General features: G+C 40.6%; 1 protein-coding gene across 1 annotated transcript in view; it reads right to left on the bottom strand.

Annotated features, from left to right (window-relative positions):
- SPINT1 (serine peptidase inhibitor, Kunitz type 1) overlaps positions 1–13,673 on the bottom strand; it is a 50,976-nt gene extending 37,303 nt beyond the window's left edge. Inside the window, exons 1-4 of the mRNA XM_069729926.1 lie at positions 13,200–13,673; positions 7,599–7,753; positions 4,650–4,794; positions 2,975–3,154 (exon numbers count right to left, since the gene is read on the bottom strand). Coding sequence (XP_069586027.1) covers positions 2,975–3,154; positions 4,650–4,794; positions 7,599–7,753; positions 13,200–13,593 — 874 coding nt within the window. The 5' untranslated portion in view covers positions 13,594–13,673. The remainder of the gene's footprint in view (positions 1–2,974; positions 3,155–4,649; positions 4,795–7,598; positions 7,754–13,199) is intronic.
- Between the last annotated feature and the right edge of the window lie 550 nt (positions 13,674–14,223).

Raw genomic sequence — 14,223 nt, 5'->3', positions numbered from 1 at the left:
ATAGTATACCGAAGGTTCATAAGTGCATGAAGGAACCTCCAGGCCGCCCTATAATTTCAGGGATAAATTCTGTTACAGAACCCCTATCACAATATATTGATTGGTTGTTAAAACCATTACTTCAATCCATTCCTTCATATATAAAAGACTCAGGAGATCTAGTGCTGGCCCTAAAAGAAATAGATTGGCAACCTACTTTTTCATTGACATCTATTGATGTAGTAAATCTCTATACCCGTATCCCAAAAGAAAAAGGTATACTGGCGATTCAAAAAATCTTACAAAATAGAAATTTAGATTCTAATATAATTTCTTTTATTCTGGAAAACCTGGATTTCATTTTGTCCCATAATTCGTTTAAGTTCATGGATAAATGGTATAAACAATTGATGGGGACTGCCATGGGTACGCCCACTTCATGCACTTATGCAAATCTATTTTTGGCTGCCTTCGAAGATACTTATATCAATAACCCTTTTCTGAAACATATCCGCTTCTATGTAAGATTTGTGGATGATATTATGATAATTTGGGACGGGGATAAAACAGTATTTAATGATTTTGTAAAATATCTTAACGTTTCTAATTCAGAAAATATGATGTTTACCTCTTGTTTTGGAGCAGACAGTTTAGAATACTTGGATGTAAAAATAGAGATTGTGGACAGCGAAATAGTAACTAAAGTGTTCAGAAAACAAACCGCAACAAATATGATCATCCAGCCCATACAAAAAGAGGATTGCCATACAGCCAAATGGTTAGATTGCGTAAAATTAATAGTAATAATAAAATATTTGAGGAGCAGATTGATGAATTAAAATCTCGTTTCATTGATAGAGGTTATCCGAAACAAACATTAATAGAAGCAGAAAAACGCATTAAAGAATTCTCCCAAAAAGATTTTCTGAGTAAAAGGAGCGGAGTAAAACATTCTTTATCAAAAGGAATAATTGGTGCAGAAAAATTCCCCCCATCTTTTCCTTTTTCTTTTTGTTTTAAACATACCAATTTGGACCAAGCTATTCATGCCTCTATACGTAAAAATTGGCATGTTTTACAAACAGACTAAGATCTGATGTCTATTAATAGTCATGCCCCAAAATTTGTATATAAACGAGCACATAATTTATCTGATTTATTACCGTAGTACACAATAAAATCTTAGCCACTAAACAAAATTGGTTAACTAATAATGTGCCAGTAGGTAATCATAAATGCGGAAACTGCAGGTTTTGTCATCTCCATGTTACACACAATCCCATCCAAATTGGCTCTATTACACATAAAATTCAGGATTTTATATCCTGTAAGAGCAAATTTGTCGTGTATGTTCTCTTCTGCCCGTGCCGGTATTTCTACATCGGGAAAACTATAAGACCGCTGATAAAAAGGTTCACTGAACACTAGAACTCAATTGCTACAGGGAAAGGCTGTCAGAGATTGATTCAACACATGAGAGAAAAGCACAACGCTAATCCTAATTTATAGCTTTTTGCTGGTATAGAGATAGTGAAATATCCCCCGCAGGGAGGAGATCAAAATAGACTACTATTGCAGAAAGAAGCCCGGTGGATTCTGAACACTAACGCGCAAGGGCCAATAGGCTTAAATGACAAATTAGACATGTCGGTATTTCTTTAGTATAAGAGGTTTTTTATGCTTTTAAAAAAATATTTAAAAATATTTAATTACATATGGAAATGTTATTACTATATAATAATTAAGCAAGTCTGAAACAACTTTTATTGTTGCAATATTGCAATTTGATTACTGTTTATGTATATTATTTGCACAATTTCACTTAGTTCATGTGTAGGTGAATATGCACTGTTGTCATTGTATTCACACGTCGGAAACCCTTTATAAGGAAATGACGTATAGTAATCAGTGAACTGGACCCGTTGAAGCACATACCGTGCGAAACGGCCGTCGTCCACACTCCACCTCCGCACCCTCCCGCTGACCTGATGTCCTAATGGATGGTTTATATATTTTTCTCCAATAAAGAGCACGATTTTACAGCTTCAAATATTTAGGGTGAGTGCCGCACTGTTTTCTTTTCTTGTTTCATCGTATTTACTCTGGATTGCCTATCAGTGCTGAGCACCGTATACCCAGAACATACGTGCCACCTGCGTATTTTTCGGATGTTCTTTAAGGAGTGTATGTCCATATTGATTTGTGCTTCTCTAGTGCCGTCCATTGCTCATTCTGTGTGCTATTTATGTACTTATTTACTTAAATTGTTTCGGGTTGGTTGATTTGGTGCCTCTCTAAGGCTATTTCTTTTGTTTTGATGTATTAGGTCTTCTATCCTTTTTAATAATTATTAATAAAATATGATTTTTTGAGTATACTTTGGTTCTCTTCTTTTGGTCCGCTGGTTAAATTCCAGTTAGGACCCGTTTTGCTATAGCATTACAGAATGCTGTAGATAAGCCCTTAAAGGCAGTGGCAGCATCTTATGTGTGAAAAATGAGGTGACAGATTCCCTTTATAAGGGTATTCCCATCTCTAAGATCCTATCCCAATATGTAGTAGGTGTGGTAATAATAATAATAATAATATTATTAGCAAATACCTCAAATTAGGAATGAGGTATAGTTCTCCTGAATCGCTATGATGCTTATCCCATGGCAAGGGAAGTGCAGTAGCTTAGGTAGCCATGGTTTCGACCATTAACTGTCCTACCCATGGGGCAAGTGTCATAGCGAATCAGAAGAACTATGCTACATTTCTAATTGGAGGCATTTGCTAACATTTTCATTATTACACCTACTACATATTAGGATAGGATCTTGAAGATGGGAATAACCCTTTAAGTCTATAAGCCAAGTTACAGTGCTCAGCCATCTAGTTTAGTTCAATAGACTGATCGAAGCAGCAGCGCATGACCGATGCTCCTTTCAAACTGAAGTATACTGCTTTCGCGGCTTTTATATATTTAATTTTATTAATAAGGATGTAAATTTACCTCCATGTTCGGCAGAATTCACACAGGTTTGTCTGCAGTCCTCTTTTCGTACATAATTGTTCATATTTGCATTGCAACCTCCAAATGTGAACCCTTCACACTCATTTACTTCTGGGTTATACCACCATCGCTGGAAGGCACCTCGGCATCGGCCAACTTTCCTAGGAGAATGACAGTATGCTGCAAAACAAATCAGACAAACAAAATGTTAGACTATCATTTTCCCAATGTACACGTGTATAATCTTACCGACAGCTAATATTTATATACATTGATTTTACTCACTTATATAGTGCCATTAATTTCACAACGCTGTACATACATCATCGCTGTCCCCCATAGGAGATGCAGAGTGTTAGCCCCAATCAGTAGTTCTTTGGAGTGTAGGAAGAAACAGGAAAACCCGAAAGAGACCCAACATAATGCATTCACTCACATCACTAAGACCATTCTAACGCCTCCAACTTAATATTGCTATAAAGGCACAGATGATTGGCCTCGGGGAGACCAAAACATCCAACACTGCGGAGACACCATCACGTGTTTCTCAACGCAGTGATTCCAGAACACTGCCCCCATCCCTTATGGGAAATTTACATGCATCCAACTTAATATTGGTCCGATGGACGATGCTATCCATGCCAGATTTCAGCTCTAAAGAAAGGTAAAATCTGGATGGGAAACATGACGACAAATATCTCCCGCCTGCGACGAATATATCCTGTAAGTTGGGGATCTCAAAGTTCTAAAAGGCCTACCACATCCCTCAATCAGCCCCCATATGAGCTCACGAAAGGGAACGGAGGGGTGCGTATCTTTGATCGAATAAAAAACAGTTTGGGTTTCTGTTATTGTTTATTCTAGAAGACCATTCGCTGTGAGATTGTTCTATTTTCTTAATCGGAGTTCTTCCTTCCATAAAAGAGAAGAGCCATTCCTGTATCATGAACGTGCTTGTCTCTGCAGGGCCATAAACACTGCCTACCTTTCCAAATTAACCCCATTATGACGGAGCAATTTTGACCTTAAACATTGGCTGCTGCCCACTTGTATATCAGTAGCTGAATTTATTCTGTCAGCGCTGCCTACTGATATATTTGCACCCCAAAGAATCAAAATTACGCAGTATTATATGAATAATGCCTATGGACGGTCCGTAAGTGTCTCAGTAATGTCTTCAGCAGATAGTCACTGATTGGGGGCAATGAGGACATCAGTGGTCAATGTGTTAATGACCAGGCCAAAGTTTTGAAATCTAACCAGTACCTCTTTATTTGGTATGAAGCATTCCAACGGATCCCAGTAATCCTGAAACGTTTTTTTTTTTTTTAAAAATTAAATATTGCAATAGTCACACCGTCCACTGGGGCTTTGCTAGAATTTAATTTCCTGTTTCAGGAAACAATACATGTACATTAGCAGCAATAAACAGACTTTGACCCCATCTTTTGTATTGAAGCGTCTAATGATCATTGGGCAAAGGTAAATGTGAAGATGGGGTAGCTGTGACATCTATTGCGATTGGTGGATCCTGGGTTACCAGCTGGGCATAGAGATCTTATCAGTCATTCCAATTCTAGCTCTGCTGACAACGAGGCTGTTGAAAACTCTAAAATAGCTATGGTAGCAAAGAAATAGCAAAACTAAAAAGATAGAAGTAGTCTTACACACGTACCCTCAGTCAGTTCCTTTGTCAGCACTGTGATGGTAACAGTGGCCGAGCTCTGATGACTTGCAGTGTCAGTGACCACCAGCTGAAAGACGTATTCTCCATTCTGAAGATTAGACACTTGAAGGTACTCCGGTTCATCCTCCATTGGCTACAAGACAGTAAGTAATATCAATGAATCAATGATCCTTCCAGGCTATCACCAGAGAAGATCTCTAAAAAAGAAAAATTAATGGACAAGAGGCATAGTGTTTGCATCTTATTGTCTTGCATTAAGTTGACTCATTCTAGCCAGCAAAGACTTCAGAGGACTCATTCTGACAGTTTGAGGGGCGAGTATGTGATTTTGAGCGCCTCTCAGCTGATTGATAGTCACAGGCCACTTATGAATGTGCCCAGAAACTTAAAGCCTGGAAAAGTCAAAAAGTGCAACATTTTTAATCTAACCCAATTGCAAAAAAAAAATATTTTTTTTTTTTTAGACCCAAATACATCCATTTAGTTAAAATAAAGTGTGTTCACTTTTTGTGGATACATTAATTTCTATATAGTGAGAGTGTCCTAGAAATACTAAAAAAAATCCTTGGAGGTCCATCATATCCCCCCTCCCTCCCTTTTTCCTATCCTCTCCAATTTGCGATAAGTAAATGTTGGCTAGCACTCAAATCTGCCTTTACGTAAAATGTACAAAGAGATGTGAAGTAGCTTAATTAAAATGCAAGGAGCCCTCTTTCTGCCAAGGTGACTGAAAGGGATGTGTATTGTCCATAGACCCAGAGACAGGAAAAGTCTTATTAGGTTTTGAGTGGATCAAATGGAGATCTCACACCCTTCACAAATAGCCATGGTCACTGACTGCAGTTACCATAAATCAGCTCAGACAGTGTGACTTCAAAAGAAAACACAGAATATTGGGATTTCTATCCATCTGATATTAACGCACCAGGATAACTAGGCAAAAAATAAATAATTATAACCCCCACCAAGAGGCCCCAAAGCCATATGAGCCATATAACCGCCAGCAGCTAAGGCCATGATTGGTCTCTCTTAGCATAGATAAAATCCCGATACAAAAAAGATGACAGTCTCGAACGTCTGCGGCCGTCCTCTGAGGAGTTATTGGATAAGTTGAGATTTCCTACAATCATGATGGGCTGAGACCAGCCCAAACCTAGCCCATGTGAGGTCATTACAGGGGAGTGTGTGGGTGGGACTCAGGGTCTCAAAAGATCAAACTGAATTATGATCTGTGATCATAGGGCAGCACGGTGGCGGAGTGGTTAGCACAGCAGCCCTGGGGTCCTGGGTTCAAACCCCACCAAGGACAACATCTGCAAAGAGTTTTTATGTTCTCTCCGTGTTTGTGTGGGTTTCCTCCGGGCACTCCGGTTTCCTCCCACATTCCAAAGGCATACTGATAGGGAATTTAGATTGTGAGCCCCATCGGGGACAGCGATGATAATGTGTGCAAACTGTAAAGCACTGCGGAATATGTTAGCGCTATATAAAAAAAATAAAAGATAAAGATTATGCTGAGAAATACATATGTATGCATGGACCCCGTTTATTGACGGACATGGGAATGGAAAGTGCTCTCCTTCCGCTAATTTTAATAGTTTCTGCGATCGGTTTAGTAAGTTCTCCTGTTAATCCCTTTTATTTTGTGTAGCTGTTTACGCTGTATTGTTTTGTCCCCCTTGTAAAATCTTTTGTATATTTTTCATAAACACTGGCTCCCTCTGGATTAAAAGATAAAATTTAATAGTTCTGTTCCTTTTGTTCTGTAAACTACACCTCAAAGTCCTAAGCAATCGTACTGTGTCCAATCGACCAAGACGGATCGGTGTTGGCGGGGAGTAGTCTGGGGTCATCAGAGAGTTAGCATTGACTGTATCAAGGTCTATACACCTATTCCATGTGATGGAATCCGGAGGTGTATATACCATAGGCTCACCGTTAGTTTTCCGATAATCGGCCTAGTGATGCGACCAGGTTGTGGCCTTCTCCGATGATCGGCCAATCGTGTAATTGTCCGGACGATAGGGGGCAGCAGAGAGCTGTTCACTCCAAATATCACAGCGAGTGGTACTCCTGGCCTACCCAATAAGTGATATTAGGAATTTGTGAAATTAATAAAGTCCAGTCAAATTAAATCTCTCACGGAGGGGCACTTATGAGAGGCATGAGGGTGAAACACACACACACACACTACCTTTAAGCCACGTAGAAATTACAGTCTTCCATGTACCCAGAATCACAGTTAGGGGGTCAAAGCTTAGTGTTGTTAAAACAGCCACATGTTCATTGGCATCTATGGGAGATTAGAGACAGGCACCATGACCTGTACAGGAGTCAGTGTCCACCTATTTTGAACGGTGGACCTATGTATAGATAGGCGTGATTGCCATCCTGCCTGTGATGACAATGAGACTGCTGAAAAATTATCTGTAGCGAACAGGAATTGACAGCCTATATTTAGGCTTAGTGGCCAGATTTAAAGAGGTTTTCGGGTGAGTACAAATCACCCATCTGCTGTAACTTCTGTTCTTGTATGTCCCTTAATATATAAGCAGAACCACCAATAATTAAGCCAGACTTATAAGCAGAACCACCAATAATTAAGCCAGACTTATTTTTGATATTTCCGGAAGGCAACTGCAACAAGCTCTGATGTAACGTAGGTTCTGCTTGTGGCACAAAATCTGTGTCAGACAGACATTCTTTACAGACAGTAGACGACCACAAAAGGGCGGTTTACATTTCTTCCTTTGTGGTTTTCATTGCTCCATTTTATCACTTCTGCTGTGAAGTACAGTGGACAACAGATTAGTTTCCTCACACTGCTCACTTCACCACCTCCAAACCACTGCTTGCCTGTCGTTATCTGGCGGTAATCATGGGTCTACATTTTTGCATTTATTCTTTTACTTTCCATTATGTGTCAGGGATTTTTACCTGATGGACAACTTCAGGATCCCCAGAAAGCAGGCTCCATTCATAAGTCACAATGCCTTCTTTATCCCAGCTTTCCTTCCCGCTCAAAGTCACCTCCTGGTTGGGCTGAACCTTCACATCTCTGCTGACTCGGGCTATTGGAGGATCATCTTCTCCTAGAGGAAAGATGGGTGACAGATACATTACAAGGCCGAACGTACAACCTTAACATGAAATTCAATTTGGTCTCTAGCCCGAAAAACTTACAGATTATTAATAAAATGGAGTTTGTCCCACAAATCAAGTATATTTTAATTATTAGATCTTGGAATAATAATAATTTCTACTATTGGATGTATTTAAATAAATGTCCCTCTGCTTAGATAATCTTATAAATGTGTCCCTGCTGAGTACTGTGTAATGACTGACCGTACAGGGACATGGTCTGATCTTACCACAGCTCCAGGGCAGGGGAGGAAGCAAAAGAGTATGCAGACATTACAGCATGAGATCACAGCCGCTGCTTTCTGTGAGGCAAGACCTGTTTAAAAAAAAAAAAAAAAAGACAGGCAGAGAAATGTTTTACCTCACAGAAAGCATCAGCTGTGATCCCATGCTGTCCTTTTCTATACTCTTTTGCATCCTCTCCTGCCTAGGAAATGTAGTAAGATCATGTTCCTGTACGGTTAGACAGCTATTACACAGTGCATTAAGTTTTTGGTTTTTTTTGCCTTCTCCACGCATCTAAATTGTGGAAATTATTATTCAAAGATTTATTAAAGTGCGCTTTGCTCTTGGGACAAAGCCTGAAGGCAAGAAAAAAAAAAAAAAAAAACTATGTTAGGAAGTTCTTTTACACTGAACACCTCAAGGCTACATTCCCACAGCGAGCTTTTGAAGTTGTATAATTTCTACACCTGTTATGTAAGATTAGGTTACTTCCTTTTCTCGTTGCGTTTTTATCAGGTTTTTTCCTACACTGAATTTGTCTCTTTTGGTGTGTAAGGTTGTAAATAAAGCGGTTTTGTTTTTTATACTTCCTGGCATTTGGATTTGACAAAAGTTTACGGATATAGTCAGTTGCGAATTGTTCGTTTTTTTGTTTGTTTTTTTTTTCACCTGTGGATTTTCTGCATCTAATGCAAGTCTAAGGGAAAAATCTGCACAGAAAACGCCCCGTATCCAGAAGAAACATTGTCACGCTGCAGATTTGAAACCCGCACTGCTGGTCAGTTTACTCTGAGACCCCATTTTTGAAGAAAAAAAAAGAAAACACATACGCCGTGTCAAAAACGCACCAAAAGCTCGTCGTGTACGCAGAGCCCAATACATTATTCCTACCACATGGTACCATGTTTTTCCCACATATGCCTTTAATCACTGGACAGGAGCACAGGTGTTAAAGGTATAATTGGGCTCCACTAATCTTTAGAACGGGAGACGCGAGACTCATCTAACCCCTTTCTGGAGGAGCCCCAAGAGGAGACCTTAATATAGGGTGGTGGTATTTGATGTCCAGCGACCATGGACCAACTACATACCTGGGCTGGGAATTGTATCGGGACTGTTGAGGATTGTGGATACACAAGTCCCAATTATTCAATTCCTCCATGTTCTTGGTAACATGAAATGATACACTTTTGAAAAAAGTAGAAAAAAAACCAAACAATATGTGTTGACTGTTAAATGGTGTTGGTGGAGTTGTAGGCCTTCCTAATCCCCTCCATTATCCTTAATACCTGGCGGTAGCTAGTAATTAGCATGAAAAGAAATGGAAAAAAACAACATTACATAGAACATAGGAGGCCGGGTCAGGAGCCAGTGTCTGAGGTCCTCACCTACCACATTACCGTGAGACAATCCAGGGCAGGGAGCAATGCAACCAGACAAGCAAAACAAGTCCATACAAATCTACATGGATTCTCTGGATCCCAATTACCAAGGCTCAGTCTCTGCATAGCCCATTAAAACTCCTCACCATCCATCCAATCTACTTACTGTTCCTCTGAGGAGAACATTTTAAGGGTTCTTCCCTACTTCTGAAGAGGAGCGCCCAGCTCCACTACCTCCTGGCATCCTGTTTGTTGGGGTGTGCAGCACTTCCAATTGATGGTTCGGAGCAGCGGCAAGGAGCTTACGGGTTCCTACGCTGGTCAGATCCAGCGTCCGAGCATAGTTTCCCAACTACGGAACGAGCTTGTAAGCGCTGCGCATACTCAAATACTACAGCGGTGGCCAGTAACCTAGCCAACAATAAGATGCATGCCTCTGATCGAGAACAGAGAGGATTTTAATAAGTAAACCACGAAAATACTAGGTTTTATGAGCACTTTTACCCATTTAAGATGACAAGATTAGTGTTGCACATACCTTTTCTGGAAATATTTTTCACGGGCAAAAAGCACTCATTCTAGTTCAGAATTTTTTTTTTTGATGGACCGCATGTGTTCAAAAATCACAGAGACGTGTCTATTCATCCCAATATTGTGTGCGCGCAAGGGGCCAATACAAAGTCTATGAACATCATTGACAGCACACGGATAGCGTCAGTGTACAGTCCATGATTAACCATGTAAAGGATAGGAGAAGGGTATATTTTATACATGTATAAGTGATAAACACTATTGGTAGAAAGACCAAACATGGATGATAATGAGATCCAAAACCAAGATGATAAATGTACTATTTTACATAATGTGGGGATGGTGGACTCTGCTGACATGTTCCTGCCCCTGAAGACACCCAACGTGTTATGTTGTATGCATCTTTTGTTGTAATGTGTAGTGTGATAAGTAACATTAGAAATATATAGTGTTGGATGTGATAATGTAAGGTAATATAGTTCACAAGATAGGTAGTATGGAAAGGTAGATAGTTGAGTGTAGTTTAGGTAGAGACATTAGGGAAAAGGTTCATGTTTGAGATTAGCCAATAGTGGGAGGGGCTAGTGCTAGGGAAAGTAAGGGAGTTTATGTTAATTAGGGAGCTAGGGTTTGGAGAGTAAAGAGAGTAGAACTGTATAGAAGGGTGACCTCAAGTGAGAGGAGAAAGTCTCCATCATTGAACTGTGAAACACATGGTCCTGGCCAGCGCACCCCACCGGCAGCATGCAGCCTGCATGGGCGTGATGCCCTCACAGGACAAAGTCCACACCCTATCATGAAGCGCGCCGGTACGTAAAATTAGATGAATGCCTTGCCTGCGGCTACTGTCCAGCATCCCACGTATGTAACAAGAAATGGACGTCTGGATGAGGCCTTCAGGACCAATCAATAATAAAGCAGCTTTCACCAGAAATCTGTAGCTTTTAGCATTTGACTTTTTTTTACCCAACAAATTCACCAGAATCAATGCAAAAAAAAAAAAAAAGAGCCGTAAACTACAACAGATATATAAAGCTCTTGACTGAAGAACATTTCAGGGGGTGGCACTCAGCAGCTCACGAATGCGAAAAATTCATTAAAAGGACTGTCCATCTAACAGAGTACATTACACAATTGAGCATGCATAAGAAAAAAAAAAATGTTCCTGTGCCAAAATAATCTGAGATAATAAATATGCCCCTGCTGTGTACTGTGTAATAGTTGTTTCTGACCCTATGGGGACATTGATCATTCGTCCCCTGCCCAAGAGATGTGGTAACAAGAGAGTGGTGCATGTACACAGCATAAGATGACTAAAAAAAAAAAAAATTCACATTCAGTGTGCTGGTATTAAAATCAGCTGCCTATTCAAACTGTGGACAGACTATAAATGTTGTGTTACCTACACTTAAGAAAAATGTTATTGTACCTTTAAAAGGGAATCTGTCACATGGCTTTTGATATCCTATTAGAGAGCAGAACGATGTAGGGGCAGAGGCCCTGATTCCAGTGATGTATCATTCACTGGACTTCTTGCTGCAGTTTCGATTAAAAACAGTTTTCTGTTGCAGATCTAGCAGTACTTTGAAAGCTCAGCTTTGTAAAACTTAGCGCACACCCACGATTGGCAGCTTTCTGCCTATGCACAGTGTACACGAAACCTGCCAGTGGATGGGGCGTGGCTGGATTACCTCACAGCACGCTAAAGTAATGATAATCTCCTACTGCTAAAGTAGTAATTGTATAAAAAAAATTAAAAAGATAAAACAAGTAGCCCAGTAAGTGACATATAAGGAGCACAACAGTGGGCAAAAAAACTGAGAAAAGGGAGAGTGTCTGCAGAGTAAGGATGGACTTACACCACATTTTAGCCTACAGTCATTAGCTTAAGTCTGAAGCCCTGAAAAATGTGGCAGGTGTTGAAACAGAAACTCTCAAAGATAAAGAGCTGCTCAGTGTTCACACAAGTGCTTTACATTCAGGGTGATGACCCATCTTATTATACAAACCCCTGGGGAGTCTTCAGTTGGAGGGCAGCAGCAACAATCAGCAGACAATAGATGTAATCACAAGCAGCGCTGTCCGATTCTCATCAGATGGAAAGATTATCAATCATTTCCAGAGTGAACACGACCATATTCAACCAATCAATAATCAATATCATATGTAAGCATTGTCTCGTGCCATCCCAGCATGACCACTTTTCTCCATATATCTGTTGGCAAAGAAATCTCCTAAGGTTGCCATACATGTTAGGTTAAAAGGTAATCGGTCAGCAGGTTTTTTTTTCTAAAAATTTGGGCGCAGAATGATGAAGGGGCTGAGACCCTGATTCCACTGATGCATCATTTGTTGATCTGCTTGCTGTCATTTTCATACAATCAGCAGCGGAAAATCAAGCAGAGCTCAAATGCTGAGCTGTGTAAAAACCCAGCCCACATCACTAATTGACAGCTGTGTACCCTGTACACCGGCAGAAACCTGATAATTAGTGGTGGGGTCATGGATGGACTAGGAAGCACAAGAAATCTAGCTAGCCCTGCAGTGATAATCACCTGCTGATGAAACATGAATTTTACTGAAACAGCAAAACACAGCCCACTTAAGTGATACATGGTTGGAATCAGGGTCTCTAACCCTACATCAAAATACATAGCAAAAACATGCTGACAGATTCCCTTTTAGGGTATGTGCACATGTTGCGGATTTGGCTGCTGATATATATATTTGGATTGAATTACCTCATGCAATGGTATATAGTCAGCTTTGTATGCCAAGAAACAGCCGATGAGGTTTTCCAGTTTGTTTTTTGTTTTATCGGCATACCCTCAATGAAGATTACAAAGTGAACTGAACTTGCCCTATCACTGGCCATCTGTCACTGCCCCCGGTCTACTGATAAGACTGCACAGATTGACTTCAAGACTTTAAAACATGACCGCTGCAGACAATCGCTGGGCTCAATAGTCATGCCGATGTAGCTATAACTGGACTGCTTGGACAAAGCTGCCTGCAAAAAATACTTCTAACGCCATGATTTGTCTGTTGGTGAACGGCACCAAGCTGAATGATTGTCCAGTGCAAAACTAACCTTGCTAGCACTATTCGCTTTTTTGTAGGCAAGAAAAAAAAAAAAAAAAGAAGTACATGACCTTGCGTAAAATTTGAGGCACAAGTATGTCCAGTTCCTTACGGCTTCCATACAACCCTGTCCAGATACAAGTGTGAATATTGGTAAAAGTCCCATTTAATCGCTCACCTTCCTGCTCTTCCCAGCGGTGTAGATACTTCTTGCTGACGTCCACCGTGACGTAATTACTGAATCCCTCCTTCCTGACGAACTTGCACACAAACTCCTGCTTGTAGACGCAGTTGAGGAGGAAACAAGAGTGTATAATGTCATCGTGCCCGGGATCTCGCTCCACCAGCGCCACGTTACAAGACGGTGACCTGCAGCAAGCGGTCAGGCAGTCCCTCACCCGGTCCAAAGCGGGTGCAGTGAGGAACGTGGCTCCGCTGCTCACAGAGTCGTTCAGATCCAACACAAAGTTGGGCATATTGGTAAAATTGTCCAAGCAGCTCTGTCCTTGGAGCTCAGAGCAAACCAGCCAGATAGAGGCCACCATGGCGGCAATAGTGACCAGGAGTCGCATCCTGGGGGTCAACCAACTACTGAGAAGAAGAGAAGAACAGGGGCCCTGGTTTTTATATGATCAACCCTGCAAGACTGTCTAATATTGTAGACGCGGAACATGTCTACTTCTCGTGTGGGTTTCCTGTGGGTGAAGGGGGAACATCTGAGAAGTTGTGACCAGAGAGACCGGAGTCTTCCATACTGCTGTGTAATTTGTATAGACTGTATACACTGTCATTTTACTCTTCAAACTAATGTACTCAAAGATTTATTATTAGGTATAATATGAAATCTAGTGGTTATATCACAAATAATAGGGAGAATAGCACAGAAAAATAAACTACCTTTAGAAGATTACCAACAGTTACAATCCACCAGACTAAATATCAGTCACCACCTATAATTTACAGATGGACACCAAAATTAGGGACATACGTAATAGTATAGGATGTCATATTGTATTCCTCACATGACCCTGCTTTACAGAGGAGGTTGGCACCCTGAATTCACAAAATGGCGTCCCCCGCTCAACGAAAGCTGGCCCTGGTGTCCCCCCAATAGGCTCAAGAAACCTCAGGCCACAAAGGGGAAAAATTAAACATAAAAAAATAAATTAATAATGATACTGCCAAGTTGGATATTTAGTGTA

Source organism: Ranitomeya imitator, chromosome 1 (genome assembly GCF_032444005.1).
Source record: "Ranitomeya imitator isolate aRanImi1 chromosome 1, aRanImi1.pri, whole genome shotgun sequence".
Classification (NCBI taxonomy): Eukaryota; Metazoa; Chordata; class Amphibia; order Anura; family Dendrobatidae; genus Ranitomeya; species Ranitomeya imitator.
Note: the sequence above shows the minus strand (reverse complement) of the source record. Positions and strands in the feature narration are given on the sequence as shown.